This window comes from Pempheris klunzingeri, chromosome 2 (assembly GCF_042242105.1).
Source record: "Pempheris klunzingeri isolate RE-2024b chromosome 2, fPemKlu1.hap1, whole genome shotgun sequence".
NCBI lineage: Eukaryota > Metazoa > Chordata > Actinopteri > Acropomatiformes > Pempheridae > Pempheris > Pempheris klunzingeri.
The window spans coordinates 12,098,742-12,125,185 of NC_092013.1; the positions used below are offsets into that span (position 1 = coordinate 12,098,742).

At 38.0% G+C, this 26,444-nt stretch overlaps 3 protein-coding genes and 1 long non-coding RNA gene across 4 annotated transcripts; 3 read left to right on the plus strand and 1 right to left on the minus strand.

The window, feature by feature from the left end:
- Positions 1 to 974: 974 nt before the first annotated feature.
- Positions 975 to 2,012, plus strand: LOC139207306 (transmembrane and coiled-coil domains protein 1-like). Its single transcript, XM_070836989.1, has 3 exons — positions 975 to 1,312; positions 1,385 to 1,517; positions 1,689 to 2,012. The coding sequence occupies exons 1-3, from the start codon at positions 975 to 977 to the stop codon at positions 2,010 to 2,012; spliced, it is 795 nt and encodes a 264-aa protein (XP_070693090.1).
- A 474-nt stretch (positions 2,013 to 2,486) lies between these two features.
- Positions 2,487 to 4,002, minus strand: h1m (linker histone H1M). The gene is made up of 5 exons (XM_070850478.1): positions 3,840 to 4,002; positions 3,497 to 3,753; positions 3,307 to 3,406; positions 3,177 to 3,226; positions 2,487 to 2,741 (listed from the first exon to the last, which is right to left on the minus strand). Exons 1-5 carry the CDS (start codon positions 3,931 to 3,933, stop codon positions 2,487 to 2,489), a joined length of 756 nt encoding a protein of 251 aa, XP_070706579.1. The 5' UTR covers positions 3,934 to 4,002.
- Positions 4,003 to 6,984: 2,982 nt separating this feature from the next.
- LOC139207335 (uncharacterized) lies at positions 6,985 to 25,604 on the plus strand. The gene is made up of 14 exons (XM_070837025.1): positions 6,985 to 7,019; positions 7,302 to 7,328; positions 7,539 to 7,835; positions 8,049 to 8,342; positions 8,453 to 8,530; positions 8,681 to 8,995; positions 9,898 to 9,957; positions 19,600 to 19,656; positions 19,778 to 19,834; positions 19,928 to 19,984; positions 20,401 to 20,502; positions 20,759 to 20,799; positions 25,334 to 25,411; positions 25,500 to 25,604. Exons 1-14 carry the CDS (start codon positions 6,986 to 6,988, stop codon positions 25,602 to 25,604), a joined length of 1,602 nt encoding a protein of 533 aa, XP_070693126.1. The 5' UTR covers position 6,985.
- On the plus strand, positions 22,972 to 24,584 carry LOC139215563 (uncharacterized). Its single transcript, XR_011585524.1, has 6 exons — positions 22,972 to 23,014; positions 23,213 to 23,509; positions 23,620 to 23,697; positions 23,859 to 24,173; positions 24,358 to 24,414; positions 24,536 to 24,584. It is a non-coding gene; the product is annotated as an uncharacterized lncRNA (long non-coding RNA).
- Positions 25,605 to 26,444: the final 840 nt, after the last annotated feature.

The window sequence follows — 26,444 nt, forward strand, 5'->3', positions numbered from 1 at the left end:
CTATAGGTACACAGGTCATTTCCCTTCTGCAGAACCCCCCACTGATTCAAAAGACCCGCTTTATTCAGTAACTCACTCCATCCAGCCTCCCTCTCTACATGGTGCCTTCAGTTTCTAACTACATGGACTTAAACTAGCATTAAAGCAACTCTTAACATGACAAATACAAATGGCATATCGATGTCAATATCGGAGGCTGCAAAACGAGGTAACTTTATGCTAATTAACTTTCTCTGAATAATCTACCATTGCTAAGCAACATGAAAATTGTTTGGGTCGGTGGAACTGTAGCTAGCAAAGCTAACAGTTAGCATAAGTGGAAAAAGTGCTACATAGTGGTGCTAGCTACTCGTTACTTGAAGCTAGCTAACAGCTAACTAAGTTTGTCACAACCTTTAATATGATCGACGCCCCGCAGGTTGGAAGTCACTGAACTAAACACTTCATTTGAAGACGGGTAAGTATTTACTAATATAATGAGAAAATCCACATTTTCTCACGTAACCCACTTCTAGGGATATGTGGCCATGCATATTTGGGTTTTAATTTCGAGCATCGAATCGACTCTTAGCTGTTCGCTAAATTTCAGAAAAGCGTACGATACATCTTGGACTTAAACTAGCATTTTGACAGCTATTACATTTTGACACCAATACACACTGAACAGTTTTGTAGGGGATTTTTTGGTGGAAGGTTGTTCAATTAAAAGCAGTTTACCTCTACCTGATTTGACAGAGGTCTCATGGCGAGAGTCCCACGTTAAAAAACTATGAATTGAAAGTCTAATCTTTTTTAATATATTGTATTTAACTTAATTCTAGCAGGCCAAAACCCATAGTCTCAATTGTAATATTGCAATGGCAAGGTTTTTCAGTGGCCTGAGTAATAGCCTACCTACCCAAACCTTCCCATTACAGGTGACAGCTTCTCCAACTTCTCTCGCTGAACAAAAGCTCCCTCATCTGTAATAGTTGATGAAAGCTGATACCATCGCGGCCCTGAAAGACTTGGATGAAACCCAGGGAGATGAGGGTGTTGGCCCTGGGGGAACAAGGACCCTCAGGACAGGGCAGCTGTGTGGCAGTAATGATGACTGCACTAGTAGTGCTGCTCTGGGCCCTGGAGGATCCCCTAGCCCTATGGACAACACCCCTGACCACGACCAGGCCTCAAGCTTTGATGCTACATTCCATGAGATCCAAGAGCTCCGGGAAAACCAAAGACGACTTGAGGAGTGTTTTGAAAACCTAAAAGCCTGCCACAAACAAGAGTACACAGTGATTATGGAGGCCCTACAAGAGGAACAATACAGGTAGCACTTGCTTACTGTAGCACTGAAAGGAGCCCGTCCTGTTTGTGATGTACTGTCGTTACTATTTTGCAGATGTGAGCGTTTAGAGGAACAGCTCAGTGACATGACAGAGCTGCATCAGAATGAAATATTTAACTTGAGCCAGGAACTAGCCAGCATGGAGGAGATTACTTATCAGCCCTATGAAAAAGCAATGGATGTTCATGTATGCTTTACCAGTCTTTTTCACTGCAGACATTTTGACATATAGCAAGATTAAATAGCTTATTGAATATCTGCCAGAGAAAAAAAGTCTATAAATAAAATGAGTGGTGCTGTATATATCTAATTCCTCTGATAAGTCACCAACACAGATAATTTTGTCTCTAACCTGTAGGAGGCGCTTGAGGCTTGTCAAAAACGTCTCTTCAAGATGGAGCAGCAGCAGGTTGTACAGCTTGAAGGTTTGGAGAACACCACAGCACGAACTCTACTTGGAAAACTAATCAATGTGCTCCTAGTTGTTATGGCAGTCATTCTAGTATTCGTGTCCACGGGGGCGAGCTGTCTCATCTCCTTGATGAAAACATGCAGCTGCATGTTTTTCACGCTGCTGTTTCTACTTCTCATCTCCCTCCTCTGGAGGCATTGGGATGCCATTTTAGAGTATCAGCATTACTTTTTCTGTAGTCAACATCCTGAAAAGGGAGGCCATCAATAAAACCCATCACTGGCATATGTGAGGAAGCTAGTAAGACACACCAGTAAAGCATTAAGGTCCCAATTTTCCCCACATTCTGTAATGCAACATTTCCCCTGGTAAACACATCTACCTCTGGTTCCTTAATTAAAGTTACCTACAAGCTTTAATTTCCAGTTTCACAGGACATTCACTTCAATAGATTGTGTTTTAAACTGTGTCAGCACCACAAATGTATTTGATCTTCAAATGTGGGGAAAAATACAAATACGTTGTATAGAAGGCCACCTAATCAACAAGAGCAGTTTGTGCTGCTGAAGTGGAAGGCCATCAGTCAAAACAAGCACTTATATTTGAAGCTCCACTACTGTACAAACTTACAAGCAGAATAAAGATGTACACTGTGCTCCAAATGTAGAGTTTAAAAAGCAGACAAGAGCTCAGATATACATTTTATTGCAAAACACAGTATGAAAACAGTTAAGAATTATACATTTACTCTGTGGTCTTCTTCCCTCGTTTCCCAGTTGCTTTAGTAGCAGGGGCATCGCTGTCTGCTTTAGCAGCCTTGCCCTGGTTCACCTTTCCTGCTTTTGTCTCCTTGGTGGTCTTTGCTGCTTTAGTTTTGGCCGAAGCGCCCTCACCATCCCCCTTCTCTGCAGCCTTCTTAGCTTTGGGCTTCTTCACTGGTGCAGCCTTTGAGGTTGCAGCCGCTTCGTCTTTCTTAGACTTTTTGGGAGGCTTTGAGTCCTACAAAAAGGAAAAAAAACAAATCGCTAGTCAGACAAGGCTAAAATGCCAAGTTCAAGCAGCCCCCTTTTGCATCCATTACCATCTTAGACACTTTAAATACTATTAATTTCTCCATCAACTCAGATATTTCATTTTGAAATACTTAACATTAAGTATTGTCTGTTGTAAACGGTTAACATGGCACTATTGTAAAAACAGCATGCACTTACTGACTAATAAAAGGTTAAATGAGAACAAAAACAATTCCATTATTTATTATGTGCCCATTTAAACAGTTGTATCCCAGAGTTTGAGTTGAGAAAGATGTCAAATAGACTTCTTTTAATCTTATTTTAAATAAAACATCAGCTCCACTGCAGGCCTGTATAATCCCAGATAAACAGAGGACATGACCTCCTGTAGTTTCCCATGTTTCAAAGCACAAACACTCACCTCTTGTGACTTTGCCTGTTCACCAGCAGCCTCTTTCTTCTTAGTGGCACCTTGGAGGAGTTACAGGCCGTTAGAGTCAGACACCTAATAGGACTGCTTTAAATACCGACTGAAGTCACTTTATTCATACCTGCTTTTTTGGGCTTCTTGGCTCCATCCTTGGCCGCTTTTTGCACATTGGGATCAGTGTTCTCAGTTTTTGGCTTGGTTTCCTTGACTTTTGGTGCCAGCTTAAGACAGAGGACCAAGAAACAAACAAATTACTGGCGTTATTTGACCCTCTTTGATGAAGCTTTAAAAACTTAAAAAAATAAACTTACCCTAAATTTTCCCATTGCGCCTGTAGTGACATTGGAGTTTGCAGGCCGGACCAACGTGCCAGTCTCGATTCCTTTTTTCAGGGCTCTACGGACCAAGTGCTTCAGCCTTACCAAGTCCACTGTGGGATATTTCTGTTTAATGTAGTTCTGAATCGCTTGGGATGAAACACCTTTGCGCGAATCCAACTCTTTAAGCGCTTCTCTCACCATAATGGCTGTGGAAGGGTGAGCTGCAGGTTTGCGCAGCGCCGCAGCATCTACGCAACAAACGTGCACAATTATACCTTACTTACGCAATTATTTGTTGCCATTTGATTTTACGTAATGGCGTGTGCGTTCAGACCTGACTTTTTCTCTGTTTTCTCGTCCACCGCAGCTTCAGTGGAGGACGGGACAAGCGGGTCAGCAGAGTCTGCTGCTGTCTTTTTAGGAGGCATGACTGAGGATCAAATTTAAAAAGGGGGGGAAAAAAACAAGACACAAAAGCAGCAGGTTACGTGAAGTCTAAAAACAGGCCTACGCTACACCTGCACGTCCAGCGTCTCCGCCTTTATGCGGTTGCTTCCGGTAAAGTGAGACCAGGTGCATCACATCCCGTCAGGTGCAGTTCATCAGGGTTTGTAAATTAAAGCCATCAGGGATCGACACATAGGGGGTCATCCACCTTCTTTAGACTTCTTTGACTTGAAACTCATTTCAATCTTTTGCAGTATTTCACAGAAAAATATGAATCGTGCAAGAGTACAAAATCCTACTTCCAGTGTTGGACTTTAAAAATGTTTTAAAACTTTTGCAAACTCTAAAACAATGATTTCAAAATAATCAGGTGTAAGGTGCACAAAACAAACCTCTTGGTGTCAGATGTCTCACTGTGCAGCTTTAGAGTGGCCAAAGTGTCATGTAGAAAACAGACAAAATTCAGTGAGAGCACATGAATACAGCCTGTAGGTGATTTGAAGGAGTAATGCACAAATCAATATTTAATGTGATGTTCAATAAATATGGAATGTAACACTACTAACATTTGGGATGACTTTGAATTTTATTTATTTTGATAGATAAATAAGGATAAAAGAGGCACGCTGGCATTTCATCATGACAACAGCTTGAATGGTTTGAACGGAAAACCAGTCCTGTATCACCAGTCCTGCCCAGTTTTTGCTGGGATATGAGACAAATACAACAAACACAACAGTAGAATAACTCCATTCTGTCTCCATTTGTCACCAGGTAGCCTGCACCCTTTTAGATCTAAATATAAAGGACATGAACAATAGATTGTTGCAACCGATACTCACCTTAGATCAGCCGCATTGTGTCTCCACAGCAATAGAGAGTAGTAAAGAGAGAAAGAGCGGGACAGTGCACTGTGATGTGTTGCAATGTAATTATAGAAGATATAGAAAATACTTTATATACTGTATATGATAGGCAGATCAATTTTAATTTATTGACGTTCATATTATTGTACAGGCCTGCTGTTGACATTATTCAACAAATTATACTTATTTTTGATTAAATGATGCTTTGGCAACATTGTTGTTAAAACTTTCATGCTCATGGAAGCATTTGAATTGAATTGAAGTGAAGCAACATAATCTGGAGCTGGAGAGTTTTAATGATATTGTGACCTGAGTGCAGCACTATTCTCTCTTCTAGTCACTGGCAGCAATCAGTACATTTCGCTTTCTCTCCTGGTTTCAAAACTTGTCAGCATTATAAAGCCCTGCCTTTGAATCTCTTGCTGTTTAGATAGGTGTTGCCAACCAACTCAAACAACAGAAATTTAGAGGCTCAGGAAGTATGTATTTTGATGTTTAAAACAGAAACTTGAGATCAAAATTAGTTATATGTGTAAACAACTGATACTTTTAATTTGATGACGTGGCATTTTGTTGGCAAGTGGCTATGGGATAAGTGGTTACTAGGGGCAAACCACCCTCCGCCCCCACTCCGTCATTTATTACAGTCATGGAAAAGAACAGCTTATAAGGTAGAACTGTCAAACTCTGTAACAGGTGAATCGTTCAGTGGATCCTGGCCACACAGTGGTGCTGTAGATATCAACTGTCTATAAATATGTGGCATCTGTATATCTTTGGGAGTACTAAATGCTAAGGCAAGAAAACACTTCATAAAAACACAATATAGAAATTTCCTTTTTTGCCCTCTCCAAAACAATTATGTACTGTAAATATGTTAGTGTTGATATTTTGGTAAAACTATTGACCTTGTGCTCTCCGGTAAGTTCATTAAAGTAAAAGGGCATAATGCTGCATGGCATGTTGTCCCACCTGGTTATTCAGTTAGCCAGCTGGTCCAGGTGACGTGGACAATTATTATTAGTTCACCAGTTGAGTTAAAGAGTCAGTTAGAAACATGGAGACACTGACTAGTTCAATGCAAACTAGGGCAAAAAAATCACAGACTGTGCAGTATAATTTTGGAAACATTAAGTTAAATGCAGTTAAATTCTGTTTCTGAAAAATGGGAATAACTGCATGTTTGCCAGAGTAGACCATAAACATGCTAAGTATGTGCGTGCAGATGTAAGCAGTTCATGATTAACAAACGCACTTTTCTGAACCAGTTAGCTGGCACTGTGGTAGATTGATCTAAATACACTACTCACAAAAAGTTAGGGATATTCGACTTTCAGGTGAAATATATGGAAAATGTAAAAAGTGAATGCTACAGTGATATTATATCATGAAAGTAGGGCATTTAAGTAGAGGCATGCAATGGTAATTTTATTCATCTTAAACAATTTATTGAAAGAAAATGTAACAACAGTGGTGGGTATACCACAACAAAAAATTTTCAGTGTCTCAATAAATTGGGATGTGGCCAAAGGACGTCCACTCCTCTCCTTTCTGTGACTCTTCCAGTCTCTGTATCACTGTTACAACCTCCTGATGACACTCCTCCGTCTGAGGACTTCCTGTTTGAAGCCTCGCAATGACGAGGTGCTGTTGATCAATTGTTAGGTGTCGTCTTGGTCTCATGATGTCAGAATGTGAACAGCACGATGAGGAGGACTGTTTAAATACCAATTCTAACTGAAGCAGGAAATGTATTGATCGATTCATGGATCAAACCTGTTGTGAATTTTGCTGTTAAGCTTCTTGTTAGAGAACAGCAGCTTGTGCAAAAAGTACTGAAACACTGAACAGTTGGACATGTGCATTCAAAAGTTTAGAGAAGGTCACATTAAGTTCACCTGGAAAGGTTAGAATGCATTTTAGGTTCATCCTGAAATTTCACCTGAAAGCCGAATATCCCTAACTTTTTGTGAGTAGTGTATATTACATGCTCAGGCTTTAGTAGAAAATGTGTTCCTGTGGTCTGTTTGTTTGTGTGATTCACCCATGATGCTAGTTGTGGTTTTCCTGAGAGTAACTTCTGCTAAATGACACTGAAGTCCTTGTGGTCAGATACACAAGTTACGTCTTTAGAGGGTTCTAGTCAGTCTCAGTATTCAACTTCATCATGTCTGGACGCCTGTGGTTTGTCATCCTCATGTGTAAGTTAAGCTGATAAATGTTTTTATTATTAATGCATGCTATTACAAAGCACTACATGTTATACTACACCAAACTTATGTTTTTATCTTTTTTATGGTCTGTGATTTTATCTTATGTGTGTTCTTATTGGCCGAACATATTTTGATCTTGATCATGACTCCCACCTCTGATTGACTGAACTACATACAGGGTGGCGTTTCAGTCTCTCTAAGTTTTCTTGAAAGTATTACTTAATTGTCATGACATGTGTTTACCATGTTGACACACTGTATTTCCAACAGATTCCTTTTACAAAATTCAAGTACAAGGTCAGTGTCTGATCCGTTTTATGTCCAGCTGTGCCGTCATCACTGTATGGGAAGTTTATTATAGACTGTAGTGTTATAAATTCTTCCATTTGTCATATAATTTTCTTATATTCCTTCATGTTATATCATGATTTGATCATTAGGAACATTATTATATTGTTTCAGCTATTTTTCATTTGATACAACATGTGTTTACTTCTAAATTTTCAGCTCTTCTTCCACCTAAACTGATGGTGAATTCACATGTGATCACAGAGGCAGACTCAGTCACTCTGAACTGTCTGGCTCCGTCACCTGTTTCTGTGTCTCAGTGTTATTTCTACACTGTAAGTGGAGGACAGGTCAGAGTCCTCTCTTGTCTGCAGACACTGACAGGAACTGAGCTGCTGAGAATGGCACATCAGACTTCACCTGCTGAGGTCAAAGTGATATGTTTTTACACTGTTAAGCTTGGAGAGACACAATCTCCATCTCCACACAGTGACCCATCCTCCATCAGCATTCAATGTAAGTACACACTACTGCTAAGGACTAATAGAAAGGTAGCTTTATACATTATGAGCACAAACAGCAAAGCGGTTCTTGACATTGAGTGTGAGTCTTCAGAGGAAGTATCAGAGGCTTTTTAGTGGGAATCGTCTGCCATTATAAACTTATCATCAGAATTTGTTTTTTAAATACATTTTCAGTGATTTAATTCAACATATGCTAAATTTTCAGCTCTTCCACCTAAACTGATGGTGAATTCACATGTGATCACAGAGGCAGACTCAGTCACTCTGAACTGTCAGACTCCGTCACCTGTTTCTGTGTCTCAGTGTTATTTCTACACTGTAAGTGGAGGACAGGTCAAAGTCCTCTCTTGTCTGCAGACACTGACAGGAACTGAGCTGCTGAGAATGGCACATCAGACTTCACCTGCTGAGGTCAAAGTGAAATGTTATTACACTGTTAAGCTTGGAGAGATAAATTCTCCATCTCCACACAGTGACCCATCCTCCATCACCATACACAGTGAGTGACTGTTCCTCCCATCTGCTGATATTATTAGCCATATGTCTTGATACAGTATGAGCACAAAATAGTAGTGTGGCGTGATATGTTATGTGTGACTTTGTTTTTAGAGGTTCAAACCCAAATCAAAGAGGGAGAGACTGATTTGACGTCCTCTGCACCCATTACAGTGCTGCCTGTGGGTGAAGGTGATACAGAGATGCTCTTTGTTGATTTTATTACTTAGATTAGATTGATAGAAATTGTTTGTATTACATACAAGTTTGCTGTTATATCAGAGTAAGACTTAGCACTTTGTATCTATTGATTGTTTTTTCTTTTATAAATCTTTCCTACAGATCAGAAACCACAGATGAGTGTTCAGCATTTCAGCGGTGAACACATTCTTTTTACTTGCTCTCTGCCTCTATCCTCTAATCATGATATAAGATGTAACCTGTACTTTGGAGAAGCAAGTAGACCAGTTCTAACAACAACCATCTGGAGGAAAAGGACCTCAAAAACCAATCAGAGTTTCTGCCAGTTTACAGTCAGAATCGATGATTTGCTGAGACATCTGCATTTTATTCAACAAAGTGATGCCAGCTGTGATTACAGTTTGAGGAGTGATCCCAACTCTTTGTCCCCTCGTAGTGATGGATACAGCTTGAGGGGTAAGTCAGAGAAGATATGAACACACATGCTACAATGACATGTAGAAAATGTGACACAACACCTTTGTTTGAAATGAATGGATTTATCAAAGTGATTTAGGATAGGATAGGATAGCACTTTATTAATCCCTTGGGAGGCTTCCCTCAGGAAATTGAGGTTCCAGCAGCAGCACAGCACCAACAGTACAGTAAAGAGGAAAAAAAAAAAAAAAAATACACACACACATATATATATATATATATATATATATACACACACACACATATATACATATATATATATATATGTATATGTGTGTGTGTGTGTGTGTATATATATATATATATATATATATATATAAAATACAATAAACTAAATAATAATAATAATTAATATCTTAATATATATACAAGGGTAGTGTTTTGACCAAGATGAAATTCACACACCTGTCTAGCACCTCCCCTCACCCCTCCCCCTCCCACCGAGGGCAGAGTTGTACAGATTAATGGCTCAGAGTCTTTATCACTTAATAGGAATAAGAATAAGACCGCCTTTATTTAATGTATAAATTCAAACAAACATCACAAATTATGTCTCCACATTTGAGTCAGTCTTTAACTGCATATCATTAGAAATATTTGAACATAACACTGAGATCACAATCAGAATCATGCTGATTTGTCAAGTAGAAGGAGCTGGTTTTAACGACAGTGACAATAATATCTTGTCATGATGTCTAAAAAAATGTCAACTTCATGGTGGTGCTAGTAGAAGTCAGGAGATCACCAAAATCAGTGGGCCCTGCATGGCTAAAAACGGACTACATGTTCACTGGTTTGTAGTTCTGTCAAAAGAAATAGCATGACTGTTTATTTGTACACACATTATACTGACAGGTACAAATCCTTTCCTTTTATTTCAGATATTACCGAGAAAGAATCAAGTGTGGTCTCCACAAAATCAGCATTTACAATGACCACAGGTAGGACCTGTCATGCAGCTAAACAGAAAGCTGGAACATCACATATCACTTCTATAAAATTATACTAGTGAATCACAAACTGAATGTTTTCTCTATTGCTGAGTGATGTGATGCTCACAAATACACTATCTCACACAGTCCCACACATGACACTGACAGATCCAAATCCATTCTCGCGTATGGCGCAGAGTATGCCGCCATCTATTATGACTACAGGCAAGTCATCCAATGCATTTTGATATAAGCCTACATCATCATCACAAATGACTTACTATATTTATTATTTTGGAATTTTTTTTTTTTATTCACCAGGTCTGACTGTTACCAGGCCTCATGCCTCCACTCATGTAACTCCTGCAAAAACATCAACTGGTAATTATTGTTATATTGTCTTTAACTATTGAAAAATTAACCATCAACATTTGATAGAAGAATCAATGCCTTGATGAATAATCCATATGTACAGAATCATATACGTCTCTGAGCAATATGACTATTTTGAATTGTATTTTTCCTCATTTACCAGGTGTGACTGTGGGAAGACCAACAAACACTGATACTTTCTTCTCTACTTCCCCAATGCCACTGAAACCAGGATCAGGTGACACAACTACTCAGTTTCTCAAATATTCACATGGATGTCTTTTAAATTGTTAGTTGGGCATTTAATGCCTTTATTTGATAGAGATAGAGGAAAGATGACTGGAATTGAGGAAGCAAGAGATGCAAATAGATACTTTCATAAAACTTTGGGGAAAATATGTCATTTTAATATTTATTTCCTGTTTAATATTTTCACTGTCATAACTCCTATGAATCTGGCATCAGGAGACATTGTTACAGATGAGATTCTTGCGTGCGTAAAAAAATGCCATGATGCATTGCTGTGAATGTTTTTAATGTTTCTGACTATTTATTTAATACAGCTAGCTTTTCCCCAGTAACCCCACAACGCCCAACATCAGGTGAGCAAAAAGGATGTAATTACTTACACATACTGCTTGTGATAATATGTCTTAAACAACATGCAGTCAATTTGACATATTTGCAGCAAAATAATGTTAATTAACGTTAATGATTAATAAATGAATGCAACCATCTCATTTACAGTGGACACACAGCATTACAGTAAGTATAGCTCTGCAATGACCTTTTATGGCATAATTACAGTCCATAGCATGTCCTAAACCTAAATTCAATGATTCATCATGTTCACAACTTTATTTACATATTCAACAATTGCATAGCAATACATTGTCATTCATGTTTTATATCTGTTGTGGCATGCACTGGAAGGAATTCAGCAGGCACCACACACAGTCTTCTTACTTTTGTGTTTGAAGTGAAACTGATACTTTTGTGGTCTCCAAAACAGAAACATGGATATGGGTGTTGACAGTAGTGGCTGGTTTTGGAGTAACTGTGGGTGTTCTCTTACTGGGACTGGCACTTCTCTGTAGCAAAAGAAGAACTGGTGAGATTATGTGTCCAGTAAAGCTTGAGTGTATTTTTCCTTCCTGTTGTTTTTGTAAAGAGTTCTTAAAGAGCTGAGGATTCTGCTGAGAGACCTTATGTCCCCTTATGGAACACATACAGGAACATAAATCTTACATACCTCCTACATAAGGAGAAGGTAGGGGTGGCAGAGGGAGCTGTGGCAAAACCGTGTTAGCATGTGCAAATCAGCTGAGTGATAATAACACGTGTCAGTTTGTTATGTCTGCTTTGTACACCTACGTGAACGTGGTTGGACATCTCTAATCACACAGTTCTGAATAGGCCAATAATTATGAAGCATATATTAAACTGCTGATGCCAATCGGCCAATACAAGCACAACTTCAGTGTACTGAAACTTCAATGCTGTGCTTCTCTCTCTCTCTCTCTCTTCTTTTGCATTTTTCAGAGATAAATTCTCATAAGAGGTAAGAAATCTTCTTTCAGCAAAAGCTGATTAGGTGTTTTCTATTACCACTTTTTCATACTGAAGTTGAGCTCATTCACTTCAAGCAACTGAGCTCTTCACCTTCCTCAATTAAACTTTCCTTAAAAAAGGAAAGTTTTTTGGGCTTAAAAGTAGTGGCCACATAAGTCAAGGAGGTCTTTGGGGAAAGAAATAAATTCCCAGCGGATATTATGTTTTAGTCCTACAGTGCATTCTGCTTTCCTGATACATAAATAAATACAAAGACACACTCTTCACTAAAACTTTGTTTTGCTTTTGCTTTCATTTCTGTATAGGACAGAAACCAATACCACTGGTAATGTACATATTTAGTGGTCAGACAACATCTCTATATTATTCACACAAACAGAATACAGTATGTGTTGCATTTATATGTTGGTCCTCTAGTGTACTGAATTATAATTTGCATTCTGTTGCAGATGACATTATGTACATGAGAAATCTTGACCATGGAGGACTGGTAATCAAATAACCCTTTTTCTGTCAAATCTAACATTCACATCAATTACGTCAAACATTTAAATAGCAATTCATGTGTAAAGTTATTCATGGATTCCTCTCACTTCCTGTCTCCTCTTTTCCTGTTATCTTAAGTTACCTGCAGGTACTGAGGAAGCCTACAGTGTGATTACCTTAGGACCTGGCAACTGCCCTACTGGTGAGCTGCTTTTCTCCTCTATAACAACTTGAACGTATAGTATAAGGCTATTGTACAGGATGGAGAACAGGTTTCATGCTGTATATTACATACTACACAGTAAATAACTCTCCCAATTGATTTGTCATATTAGTTTTTGATGTATTTTAAAAAGCGTATATTATTGTATGACAAATATGCTTTGGTTAATTTTTCTAAACTTGTATATCTATATAGTTAAATAAGCAAAACATTCAATAACATGGTTGCTGTCCCTTCTTTCACTCCATGAAAATGAACAAACACAACACAAGTGCAAGGGGAGTCCAATGACTGTTAGAAACCTACACATCTTCTATGAAGACAGTTCAACAAAATTCCAAAGTTAACTGAAACTGTTACCTTGTGGGTGTTGTTCTCTCTTATTCACAGGCTGTGAAAACCTGAACTGGCAAGTGCCTCAAAATGATGACGTAAGTGCAAAATGCGACACAGTATTCAATAATTTAGCTACATGGATTTATAGATGCTATAGATTTAAAAAGCTCTTTCTTTTGTAGTCTGATGTATACCATGTGTACTCCACCATCTCTGAGAAGCTGCCTCCATCAGCCCTGAAGGACATGGTGTACAGCGTTGTGCAGGAACATTGAAACATGCTGTATAGAGAAACAGTTGATGTACTGTATGTAATATTTGTGAGCTGGTGTTGACCTGCAAAAAGCCTTTGATAAAATTGTTTTTGGTCTATATTGATGACATGAAAACTGCCAGGACATGTGCTTTGTTCTTATATGCAGATAATTTTCTTCTGGGAGAAACAGGTATTAGTTGATCCGTATGTAAGTACATTACAAAACAAAAACAAATGTCAAACACAAATACTAACATGAAAGTAAAAAAGTAAAATTTAAGTCATTTTAGGCATGTACATGAAGTAACGTTTGCAACTTGAATAATATATTATAAGTTACAAGTTAAAAAGGCGTATTACACTGTGCCAGGAGTTAAAGAAAATATAATTCCAAGTTCAGTTAGTGACTCCATTAAGATCAAGGCATGCATGCAGCTAACAGGGGATAACACTGCCATGTGAACTGTTCGGCCACCAGGTGGCACCATTCACCTAAGACTGAGATGGTACCTACTGTCTCAAATGGTGATAACCACACCACAGAGGACTTGGACTCCTCTTCCTCCTCATCCCCCTCAACCTGTTCAAAAAGATGCGGTCCCACATCACAGTCTGTTCGTGGGGTCACCTGTCTGTGCACAAATCATGCGTGTTGTAGTTTATCTCAAGATATCCTCCCAAACACACATATAAGCCGCACAGCAGCACAACTCTGAATATACTGTATGAAGTGAAATGCAGATTTCTTTGTAAGATGGTCGGGACCAGAATAGGAAATAATTGCGTGTGTGTGCTTGTGTTTGTAGTTACGCAAACCTACTATCTGTATCTGTGTATGTCACAAAAGTTATTAGAACTTGTTTAGTCTTGATCTTCTGCATTAGATTATTTTCTACTTCCATTTGTTCAGTGTGTCACAGTCCATGTAGTCAGACACACAAGAGTAGTCTTTAAAGGATTACTGGACATTCACATTATTCAGGTTCATCATGGCTGGACACCTGCTGTTAGTCATCCTCATGTGTAAGTTGAACCTCTTGTCAGCTTCTTTCAATGTAAAATTAGGCAATTACACACTAATAAAGGTACAATTTCTGTCAGAGTCAGATTGATATGTCATGTCCATCATGTATTGGTGTTAGCACGTTATACTTTTACATCAAGCTGAGAGAAATAAAACAACAACATTAAGAGTTTACTATCTACATCTGTTTCCCTCTAATCCTAACCCTACCTCATGTCAACTTGTTATTTATATCTCTAGCAGATTCCTTTTCTGAGATGAAATCACAAGGTCAGTTCCTAAGTGTGATATTAGTTTTTATGGGCAGGTGTACTGTTGTATATCACAGTATGGTCAGTTTAGTATAGTCTGTTTGTGTTTGTGTATAGTTAGTTTGTTTTACACATAGCTTGGCTGTACTGTACTTTTTTTTAAAACTATACATCAAATCACAATTTGTTGTTAGGAATTTCATTGCCTTGATGTAACAAATGCATGTTTCCCTCTAAATCTTCAGGTCTTCTTCCACCTAAACTGACAAGATGACCACAGAGACAGATTCACTGTCAGATGCCATCATCTGTTTCTGTGTCTTAGTGTTTTTTCCACATTATAAGAGGAAGAACTGCCAAGAGTTTCTCTTGTCTGCAGACACTGACAGGACCTGAGCTGCTGAAGATTATAGATTAAAGCTCACCTGCTGAGTTTAGTGACATGTTTTAACCTTTATGCGTCTCAGTCTCCTGACAGTGACATGTCCCCCATCATCATTTGAAGTAAGTGAACACGGCTGCTATGGACTAATATTAGGATATCTTGCTACATTATGAGCACAAACACCAAAGTGGCTCTTAGCATGGAGGTTGACTCTTCAAAATAAGTGTTAGAAGCTTTAGAATGCAGCAGATTTAATCATTGCCAAAAAAACATGTAATATGTGCCTTGTCGCGGCATGCTCTACTATTATGCATTAATCTTTAGAATTATTTTAGATTATGCAATTTCAAAGTCAAAATCACTGCTCGAGTGATTGCACATTTACACTGTCAAATCCATCTTGTTTTACTGTAGTTATAGTGGAAACATAATTAACCATGATGCAGACTAAGTCAGCTCACTCACTTTGACCACAGGTAAGACATGTTATACATTTAAACAGAAATCCAGAATATTACCACAAATCGCTCACTATTTTGTTGTTTTGTAAATTCTCCCACTCATCTAGCTGTGATCCTGTAATCATGTGTCTGAGTATTTTGACTACTGAAAGGTACTTTTCTTCATTCACCAGGTTGGCCTCTCAGTATGCCAAGCCTCATTGGTACTTCTATCTCTACTTTGCTAAAATCAGTAAAGCAATCTTCAGGTGATAATTTTTTCAACATTTCACACTGACTTCCATGTAAATATATATGCTACACTACTGTATATAATATCCACTCATGAAACACTAATAATGTTTATAAAACGTGATGATCTTGAATGTCTATCAAAGTGCAGACTGAAGTGATGATTAGTGATGTGGTGCTTGATTGGATAGTGTATAATGGATATACACTAATGTGTTGCTTAGTATTTGCACACCTAGTACAAAGGAAAACAATATATAGTTTTAATGTTTAATGTATAGTTTACTGCCTTCAAGAAACACTCCCTGGTATCACTCTGGTGATGAAACAACAAGTGCTGTTGACTAAAGATTGTTGTTATTTCATCAAAGTGCTAACATGCATTGGTGTGGATGTTTTGAAAACATTTATGGTTCTTTACTTAAAAGGTTTGAGCGCTAATACACCTGGCACTAAAGATAGTTCCTCCACTGTAACCCCGCTGAAAACAGCTTTGAGTAATTACAGTATGTGTGTCTTCCTGACCACTTGAATTCAGTGATACAATTAACTTTGCAACTATCTTTTACCCTAAATTAATCAGTAACAAATCAATACTTTGCTTTCTATTGTACATATTTGGTTAGCACAAGTATTGGTGGTTGAAATACTATACAGATGTACAGTACATGTCTTCCTGCTTTTTTATTAATGATGTAAGAAGCGAAAGTTACACTTATGGCTTCTGTTGTTTACAAGGAGGAATGTGGGTGCGGGAGCTTCTTTTAGTTGTGACAGCTTGCGGAGTAACTCATCTTTCTAGTTTCAGTTCTCTGGAGCCAAAGAAGAGTTGGTGAGAACAATGTCGATTTGCTTGTCTAATAAAGTCAGAATGGGTTTTTTATATGGGTGTTCACACATGCTGTTTGATTCTGAAGTGTAGCAGTTCATGACAAAAATCTGAAACCCTTTTAAGAGTTAACAACTGCTCTCTGTCTTTTCCCAGCTTGACATATGCCATTTGTACTTCATCATCTCTGAGGAGCCAGTTGCGTCAGCACGGAAGGACATGGCGTACAGCACCGAGAGTGAAAGTGCTTTAAGCTGTACAGTTAATTTTACTATCTTCTGTCAAGTCAGGCACAAGTTGTGTGTATTTTAGCACTCCAAAGTTATTTTAAAACCCAAGTGTTGTTTTTCTAGCATCTTTTTCACTTATGTACAAGTTAAATGATGTTCACATTATTTACATCATTATCCCAAAGTGCAGACATTTAAATGTTGTAAGGGTTCAAATGAACTTTATTATCATTTTTATTAGAAACCAAAGTTCTACACACACGAGGGTGATTCACACATGTGGATGTACACAAATACATATGACTCTCATACACAGAAAAAGATAACGACAAATCAAGAGTTAATGCATAATGGTGCAGTGAAAAGTGGAAACCATCAAGGAGACAAAAATCAATCACAACTTTATGCAAGGAAATAATATTTGAAGGCAATTTAAAAATATCTTTTAGCTAACATGACACGTTACCAACTCTCTATCTAATTTGATCAAAGAACAAAACCACATATATGTGCGACTTTGAAAAGGCTGTCACGTGTTTCTGTGGCCTGCCTGTTAATGTGACCATACATGTGATGCTTGCTGTGGTTTTCCTGAGAGACAATTCTTCTACGTGACCCTTTAGTTCAGGAAACAAGCGTATCTTCTGCAGAGGTCTTTAGATAGCCTCAATATTCACCCTCATCATGGCTGGACGCCTGCTGTTTGTCGTTCTCATGAGTAAGTAAACCTTAAACAGCTTTTTTTAATTATTAAGGCAGGCTACAGTAGGATATCAGACTAATACAGATTTACGGTTCCAAATATTCCAAATATTAATATGTAATTTCTGCCATTTTGTGTCAGCATGTTACATCATGCCGCATTTAAGTTTTATCTTTTTTATGGTTGTTGATTACATGTTATGTTTGTTCTTACTGCCTGTGCTGTGTATTGTAAACTTAAAGTGGAACTGTTGTGCAAAGTTCAAAACTAATTTCATCATTGGGACAAATAAAATGTATGTTGATCTGGATACTGACTCTCACCTTTGATTGACAGAATTGCATACTGGGGGGAGTTTGGTGATTAGTCATTTTTAAATGACTATTAGGTGTGTTTACCATGTTAACGCATTGTATTTCCAACAGATTCCTTTCACAAGATTCAAGCACAAGGTCAGTCTCTGATCTTTTGTGTCATTATCACTGTAGGAGAAGTTTATTATAATTTGTTATTAATTTGATTATTTTTCCACATAGTTTGGTTGCACAGTATAGAAATCTTTTCTTCCCCTGGATAAAACCACAATTAGGAATATTAATACATATTGATACAGTTACTCAGGATTTCATATAATGCGTTTTTGTTAAATTTTCAGCTCTTCTTCCACCTAAACTGATGGTGAATTCACGTGTGATCACAGAGGCAGACTCAGTCACTCTGAACTGTCAGACTCCGTCACCTGTTTCTGTGTCTCAGTGTTATTTCTACACTGTAAGTAGAGGACAGGTCAAAGCCCTCTCTTGTCTGCAGACACTGACAGGAACTGAGCTGCTGAGAATGGCACATCGGACTTCACCTGCTGAGGTCAAAGTGAAATGTTATTACACTGTTAAGCTTGGAGAGATAAATTCTCCATCTCCACACAGTGACCCATCCTCCATCAGCATTCATTGTAAGTACACACTACTGCTAAGGACTAATAGAAAGGTAGCTTTATACATTATGAGCACAAACAGCAAAGCGGTTCTTGACATTGAGTGTGAGTCTTCAGAGGAAGTATCAGAATCGTCTGCCATTATAAACTTATCATCAGAATTTGTTTTTTAAATACATTTTCAGTGATTTAATTCAACATATGCTAAATTTTCAGCTCTTCCACCTAAACTGATGGTGAATTCACATGTGATCACAGAGGCAGACTCAGTCACTCTGAACTGTCAGACTCCGTCACCTGTTTCTGTGTCTCAGTGTTATTTCTACACTGTAAGTGGAGGACAGGTCAGAGTCCTCTCTTGTCTGCAGACACTGACAGGAACTGAGCTGCTGAGAATGGCACATCAGACTTCACCTGCTGAGGTCAAAGTGATATGTTTTTACACTGTAAAGCTTGGAGAGATAAATTCTCCATCTCCACACAGTGACCCATCCTCCATCACCATACACAGTGAGTGACTGTTCCTCCCATCTGCTGATATTATTAGCCATATGTCTTGATACAGTATGAGCACAAAATAGTAGTGTGGCGTGATATGTTATGTGTGACTTTGTTTTTAGAGGTTCAAACTCAAAACAAAGAGGGAGAGACTGATTTGACGTCCTCTGCACCCATTACAGTGCTGCCTGTGGGTGAAGGTGATACAGAGATGCTCTTTGTTGATTTTATTACTTAGATTAGATTGATAGAAATTGTTTGCATTACATACAAGTTTGCTGTTGTATCAGAGTAAGACTTGATAGCAGATTAGCACTTTGTATCTATTGATTTTTTTTTCTTTTACAAATCTTTCCTACAGATCAGAAACCACAGATGAGTGTTCAGCATTTCAGTGGTGAACACGTTCTTTTTACTTGCTCTCTGCCTCTATCCTCTAATCATGATAGAAGTTGTAACCTGTACTTTGGAGAAGCAAGTAGACCAGTTCTAACAACAACCATCTGGAGGAAAAGGACCTCAAAAACCAATCAGAGTTTCTGCCAGTTTACAGTAAGAATCGATGATTTGCTGAGACATCTGCATTTTATTCAACAAAGTGATGCCAGCTGTGATTACAGTTTGAGGAGTGATCCCAACTCTTTGTCCCCTCGTAGTGATGGATACAGCTTGAGGGGTAAGTCAGAGAAGATATGAACACACATGCTACAATAACTTTACTTCACTACAATGACAACAAAATACGAATGCACAAACAATAAGGCTGTCCTATGCATAAATGTGCACTTCTAAGCTTTCTAATTTATTTCTTATATTTTTTGTACAAATTATCAGCCCAAGTCCATCTTCTCTTACTGTAGAAATTGTGAAAAGAGAATCAACCATGACCCAAACAAAGACATTTGGTACGACCACAGGTAGGACATTTTATAAATTAAAGTAGAAATCCAGCACATTATTACAAAGAACTTCAGCATAATTTCAGGCTCAAACTTAAGTTTAAAATTTGTCAGAGGGTTTTGTGTTTTTATTCACCAGGTGTGACTGTTAGCAGGTCTGGTGCTTCCACTTTGGTTCCTGGGAAACAAACATCAGGTAACAAAATAACAGACTGAGAGTATTAAGAGCAACATTAAATGCAAACTATACATCATTCAGTGTGTTTTATATTTGAAATATATTGACTAGGTTTGACTGTTGGTGTTTCCACCTCTACGCCCCTAACATCAATGAAACCAGCATCAGGTGACATCATTTTTCATGAGGATTCACACTGACTCATTAGATAATGACGATATAAACACTTATTAACATGTCAAACATTTAACATGTTTTACAAAGTGATTAAGCTGGATGTCAGTTAAAGCACATACCATGGTGATGGTTGCTGATTGGTTACTCTGACAGAGTGTGATGGTTATGCAGGTGCTCATGCATGTGTGAACTTAGCCTTCCTGTTGTGCATTCAAAGCTCCCACAGTGGTAACAGTGTCTGCTCTCTGTCTTTCTAACAGCAAGACAAAACAAGGTTATTGTCACGTGAACAAAACATGAAATGTTAAATCACAATTTATTTCCTTTTACGTGTCTTCCTGATTTTCTGTCCTTGTTGTGAGAAGCGTAACTGACACTTGTTTGTGTTTTCTGCTGTTTCAAAGCAGGAACGTGGATCTGGAAGTTTACCGCAACTGCCCCTGGTTGTGGAGTAATTGTTGGTGTCATCTTGCTGGTTTCAGCAATTCTCTGTAACAAAAGAAGAGCTGGTGAGAACTGTGTTGGTTTATTTTTCTAACAAAGTCTGAATCCATTTTTATGTAGATATTTACACATAATGTTGTCCAAGATACACACAATATACACACAATCAGAATCAGCTGAACTAAAGACTTGTATTTACATTCTGAGAAACCTGTGATTTGATATAGAGACTGAGAAAAATAAAATGCCAAAGCTCATGGGAAACAATTATAGTACAACTATAATGAACAAATATTAACTGTTCGTCTTTCTCACCGGCAGGTTCTAAGGAAGTGAAAGGGCATAAGGTTCAAAATGATAATGTAAGTTTGACATGAGGCACAGCATTAAATATATCATTAACTATGTTTGTCAAATACATTAACAACTGGTCTCTTTCTTCTCCCAGCTTGACATATACCATTTGTACTCCACCATCTCTGAGGAGCCAGCTGCGTCAGCACGGAAGGACATGGTGTACAGCACCGTGAGTGCTGTAAACTATACATAGAGAGACAAAGACTGACTGGTGTTGGACTGCTGTAATGTAATTTTATTATATTCTGTCAAGTCAGGCACAAATTGTATGTATTTTATGTTACCTAAAGTTTTGTCACCTTTGAATGTAACATTGGTGAGCTGGATTCCTCTTCCTGTATGCGGTGTCAAGTTAGCCACCTGGTGGAACAAGTTCTGCTAAAATGCTTAAAAGTGGCCAGAGTTTGAAAAGACAAAACATGTCATAACAGGCACAATAATGAAAATGGATGTAAAATAAAAATTGCCATGCTGTGGCATGACAGAATCTAAACATGTGAAACATTTATATCTTAATGAATGCATAATTCTGGCACACATCTACACTTCACAGAGGGCAGTTGAGTCACATTTCTGTTTCTTTCTCTTCACTGACTGACAGCAGCAGCCTCTCAGACAAGTCGGCTACATCAGCCCTGGGAGATTCAGTGTACAGCACTCCAAAGTTATTTTAAAACCCAAGCGTTGTTTTTCTAGCATCTTTTTCACTTATGTACAAGTTAAATGATGTTCACATTATTTACATCATTATCCCAAAGTGCAGACATTTAAATGTTGTAAGGGTTCAAATGAACTTTATTATCATTTTTATTAGAAACCAAAGTTCTACACACACGAGGGTGATTCACACATGTACATGTACACAAATACATATGACTCTCATACACAGAAAAAGATAACGACAAATCAAGAGTTAATGCATAATGGTGCAGTGAAAAGTGGAAACCATCAAGGAGACAAAAATCAATCACAATATATAATAATATTTGAAGGCAATTTGAAAATATCTTTTAGCTAACATGACACGTTACCAACTCTCTATCTAATTTGATCAAAGAACAAAACCACATATATGTGCGACTTTGAAAAGCCTGTCACGTGTTTCTGTGGCCTGCCTGTTAATGTGACCATACATGTGATGCTTGCTGTGGTTTTCCTGAGAGACAATTCTTCTACGTGACCCTTTAGTTCAGGAAACAAACGTATCTTCTGCAGAGGTCTTTAGACAGCCTCAATATTCACCCTCATCATGGCTGGACGCCTGCTGTTTGTCGTTCTCATGAGTAAGTAAACCTTAAACAGCTTTTTTTAATTATTAAGGCAGGCTACAGTAGGATATCAGACTAATACAGATTTACGGTTCCAAATATTCCAAATATTAATATGTAATTTCTGCCATTTTGTGTCAGCATGTTACATCATGCCGCATTTAAGTTTTATCTTTTTTATGGTTGTTGATTACATGTTATGTTTGTTCTTACTGCCTGTGCTGTGTATTGTAAACTTAAAGTGGAACTGTTGTGCAAAGTTCAAAACTAATTTCATCATTGGGACAAATAAAATGTATGTTGATCTGGATACTGACTCTCACCTCTGATTAACAGAATTGCATACTGGGGGGAGTTTGGTGATTAGTCATTTTTAAATGACTATTAGGTGTGTTTACCATGTTAACGCATTGTATTTCCAACAGATTCCTTTCACAAGATTCAAGCACAAGGTCAGTCTCTGATCTTTTGTGTCATTATCACTGTAGGAGAAGTTTATTATAATTTGTTATTAATTTGATTATTTTTCCACATAGTTTGGTTGCACAGTATAGAAATCTTTTCTTCCCCTGGATAAAACCACAATTAGGAATATTAATACATATTGATACAGTTACTCAGGATTTGATATAATGTGTTTGTGTTAAATTTTCAGCTCTTCTTCCACCTAAACTGATGATGAATTCACGTGTGATCACAGAGACAGACTCAGTCACTCTGAACTGTCAGACTCCGTCACCTGTTTCTGTGTCTCAGTGTTATTTCTACACTGTAAGTGGAGGACAGGTCAAAGCCCGCTCTTGTCTGCAGACACTGACAGGAACTGAGCTGCTGAGAATGGCACACCAGACTTCACCTGCTGAGGTCAAAGTGAAATGTTATTACACTGTTAAGCTTGGAGAGACACAATCTCCATCTCCACACAGTGACCCATCCTCCATCAGCATTCATTGTAAGTACACACTACTGCTAAGGACTAATAGAAAGGTAGCTTTATACATTATGAGCACAAACAGCAAAGCGGTTCTTGACATTGAGTGTGAGTCTTCAGAGGAAGTATCAGAATCGTCTGCCATTATAAACTTATCATCAGAATTTGTTTTTTAAATACATTTTCAGTGATTTAATTCAACATATGCTAAATTTTCAGCTCTTCTTCCACCTAAACTGATGATGAATTCACGTGTGATCACAGAGGCAGACTCAGTCACTCTGAACTGTCAGACTCCGTCACCTGTTTCTGTGTCTCAGTGTTATTTCTACACTGTAAGTGGAGGACAGGTCAGAGCCCTCTCTTGTCTGCAGACACTGACAGGAACTGAGCTGCTGAGAATGGCACATCAGACTTCACCTGCTGAGGTCAAAGTGAAATGTTATTACACTGTAAAGCTTGGAGAGATAAATCATCCATCTCCACACAGTGACCCATCCTCCATCAGCATACACAGTGAGTGACTGTTCCTCCCATCTGCTGATATTATTAGCCATATGTCTTGATACAGTATGAGCACAAAATAGTAGTGTGGCATGATATGTTATGTGTGACTTTGTTTTTAGAGGTTCAAACTCAAAACAAAGAGGGAGAGACTGATTTGACGTCCTCTGCACCCATTACAGTGCTGCCTGTGGGTGAAGGTGATACAGAGATGCTCTTTGTTGATTTTATTACTTAGATTAGATTGATAGAAATTGTTTGCATTACATACAAGTTTGCTGTTGTATCAGAGTAAGACTTGGTAGCAGATTAGCACTTTGTATCTATTGATTTTTTTTTCTTTTACAAATCTTTCCTACAGATCAGAAACCACAGATGAGTGTTCAGCATTTCAGCCGTGAACACGTTCTTTTTACTTGCTCTCTGCCTCTATCCTCTAATCATGATATAAGATGTAACCTGTACTTTGGAGAAGCAAGTAGACCAGTTCTAACAACAACCATCTGGAGGAAAAGGACCTCAAAAGCCAATCAGAGTTTCTGCCAGTTTACAGTCAGAATCGATGATTTGCTGAGACATCTGCATTTTATTCAACAAAGTGATGCCAGCTGTGATTACAGTTTGAGGAGTGATCCCAACTCTTTGTCCCCTCGTAGTGATGGATACAGCTTGAGGGGTAAGTCAGAGAAGATATGAACACACATGCTACAATAACTTTACTTCACCACAATGACAACAAAATACAAATGCACAAACAATAAGGCTGTCCTATGCATAAATGTGCACTTCTAAGCTTTCTAATTTATTTCTTATATTTTTTGTAGAAATTATCAGCCCAAGTCCATCTTCTCTTACTGTAGAAATTGTGAAAAGAGAATCAACCACGACCCAAACAAAGACATTTGGTCCGACCACAGGTAGGACATTTTATAAATTAAAGTAGAAATCCAGCACATTATTACAAAGAACTTCAGCATAATTTCAGGCTCAAACTTAAGTTTAAAATTTGTCAGAGGGTTTTGTGTTTTTATTCACCAGGTGTGACTGTTAGCAGGTCTGGTGCTTCCACTTTGGTTCCTGGGAAACAAACATCAGGTAACAAAATGGTTATGCAGGTGCTCATGCATGTGTGAACTTAGCCTTCCTGTTGTGCATTCAAAGCTCCCACAGTGGTAACAGTGTCTGCTCTCTGTCTTTCTAACAGCAAGACAAAACAAGGTTATTTTCACGTGAACAAAACATGAAATGTTAAATCACAATTTATTCCCTTTTACGTGTCTTCCTGATTTTCTGTCATTGTTGTGAGAAGCGTAACTGACACTTGTTTGTGTTTTCTGCTGTTTCAAAGCAGAAACGTGGATCTGGAAGTTTACTGCAACTGCCCCTGGTTGTGGAGTAATTGTTGGTGTCATCTTGCTGGTTTCAGCAATTCTCTGTAACAAAAGAAGAGCTGGTGAGAACTGTGTTGGTTTATTTTTCTAACAAAGTCTGAATCCATTTTTATGTAGATATTTACACATAATGTTGTCCAAGATACACACAATATACACACAATCAGAATCAGCTGGACTAAAGACTTGTATTTACATTCTGAGAAACCTGTGATTTGATATAGAGACTGAGAAAAATAAAATGCCAAAGCTCATGGGAAACAATTATAGTACAACTATAATGAACAATTATTAACTGTTCGTCTTTCTCACCGGCAGGACCTAAGGAAGTGAAAGGGCATAAGGTTCAAAATGATAATGTAAGTTTGACATGAGGCACAGCATTAAATATATCATTAACTATGTTTGTCAAATACATTAACAACTGGTCTCTTTCTTTTCCCAGCTTGACATATACCTTTTGTACTCCACCATCTCTGAGGAGCCAGCTGCGTCAGCATGGAAGGACATGGTGTACAGCACCGTGAGTGCTGTAAACTATACATAGAGAGACAAAGACTGACTGGTGTTGGACTGCTGTAATGTAATTTTACTATCTTCTGTCAAGTCAGGCACAAGGAGCCACTGATGAATGGGCAATGGGCCACTCAGTTGTCCTATACACACATTCTGACCTGGATTTTAAAAGCCATTTGCGCTTTTCAAGAAAATTTTGATGCAGCGTTGTTAACGTAGTTCACAGCTACTAAGGTAACTATTTTTATTCAATTTAACAGGTTTGCTTCTCAAACTGAAGTAAACCACCCGTAAAGTAAACCATGCGTGTGGTAGACCACCGCTGTGCTGGGATAAAAATAACTCAAGCAAATTACATGAGAAGAAAATACTGTATGAGAAGAGATGGTACAGAGTTGATATCTTAACAGTTGGTTTATTTTGTTTCAACTAAAAGATCAATTAAGATACTAAGATACAGTGTAATGCTGCCCAGGATATACACCATCATACACACAGTCATGAGTAGCATGATCATACACAATAAGTTTGACTTATTTTTATTCAGAGAAACATTATTTAAACACCAACTTCATGAAAAACTATAATGTGTGTTTCTTTCTCACCCACAGGTTTCGACAGCGTGAAAGACGGAGGTCCCAAATTAGCAATGTAAGTCTAACGTGAAAGACGATATTTAATATTTTTGGCATGTATATGTTAATAAACACTGAAGCTGGTTTATTTCTTTTTCCAGTCTGACATATACCATATTTGTGCGACCATCTCAGAGGAGTGAGCTGCATCAGCCCTGAAGGGTGTGATGTAAACTGTTTTATACTGTTAGAGGAAGAGAAAGCAGCCTGAAGAACTGTTGATACTGTTGTTATGATGTCTAGACTGATGTTAGACTACTGTAATGTTTTTAAACAGCCAGATACAAACTTTAAGTTGCAATTTAGAGATAAAGCACAAAATGGGTTTCAAACTGTATTTTGATTTTTTTTAAATAAAGATTTGCTTTACTCGTTTGTTTTTTTGGAGGATTTTCTGTTTCATGT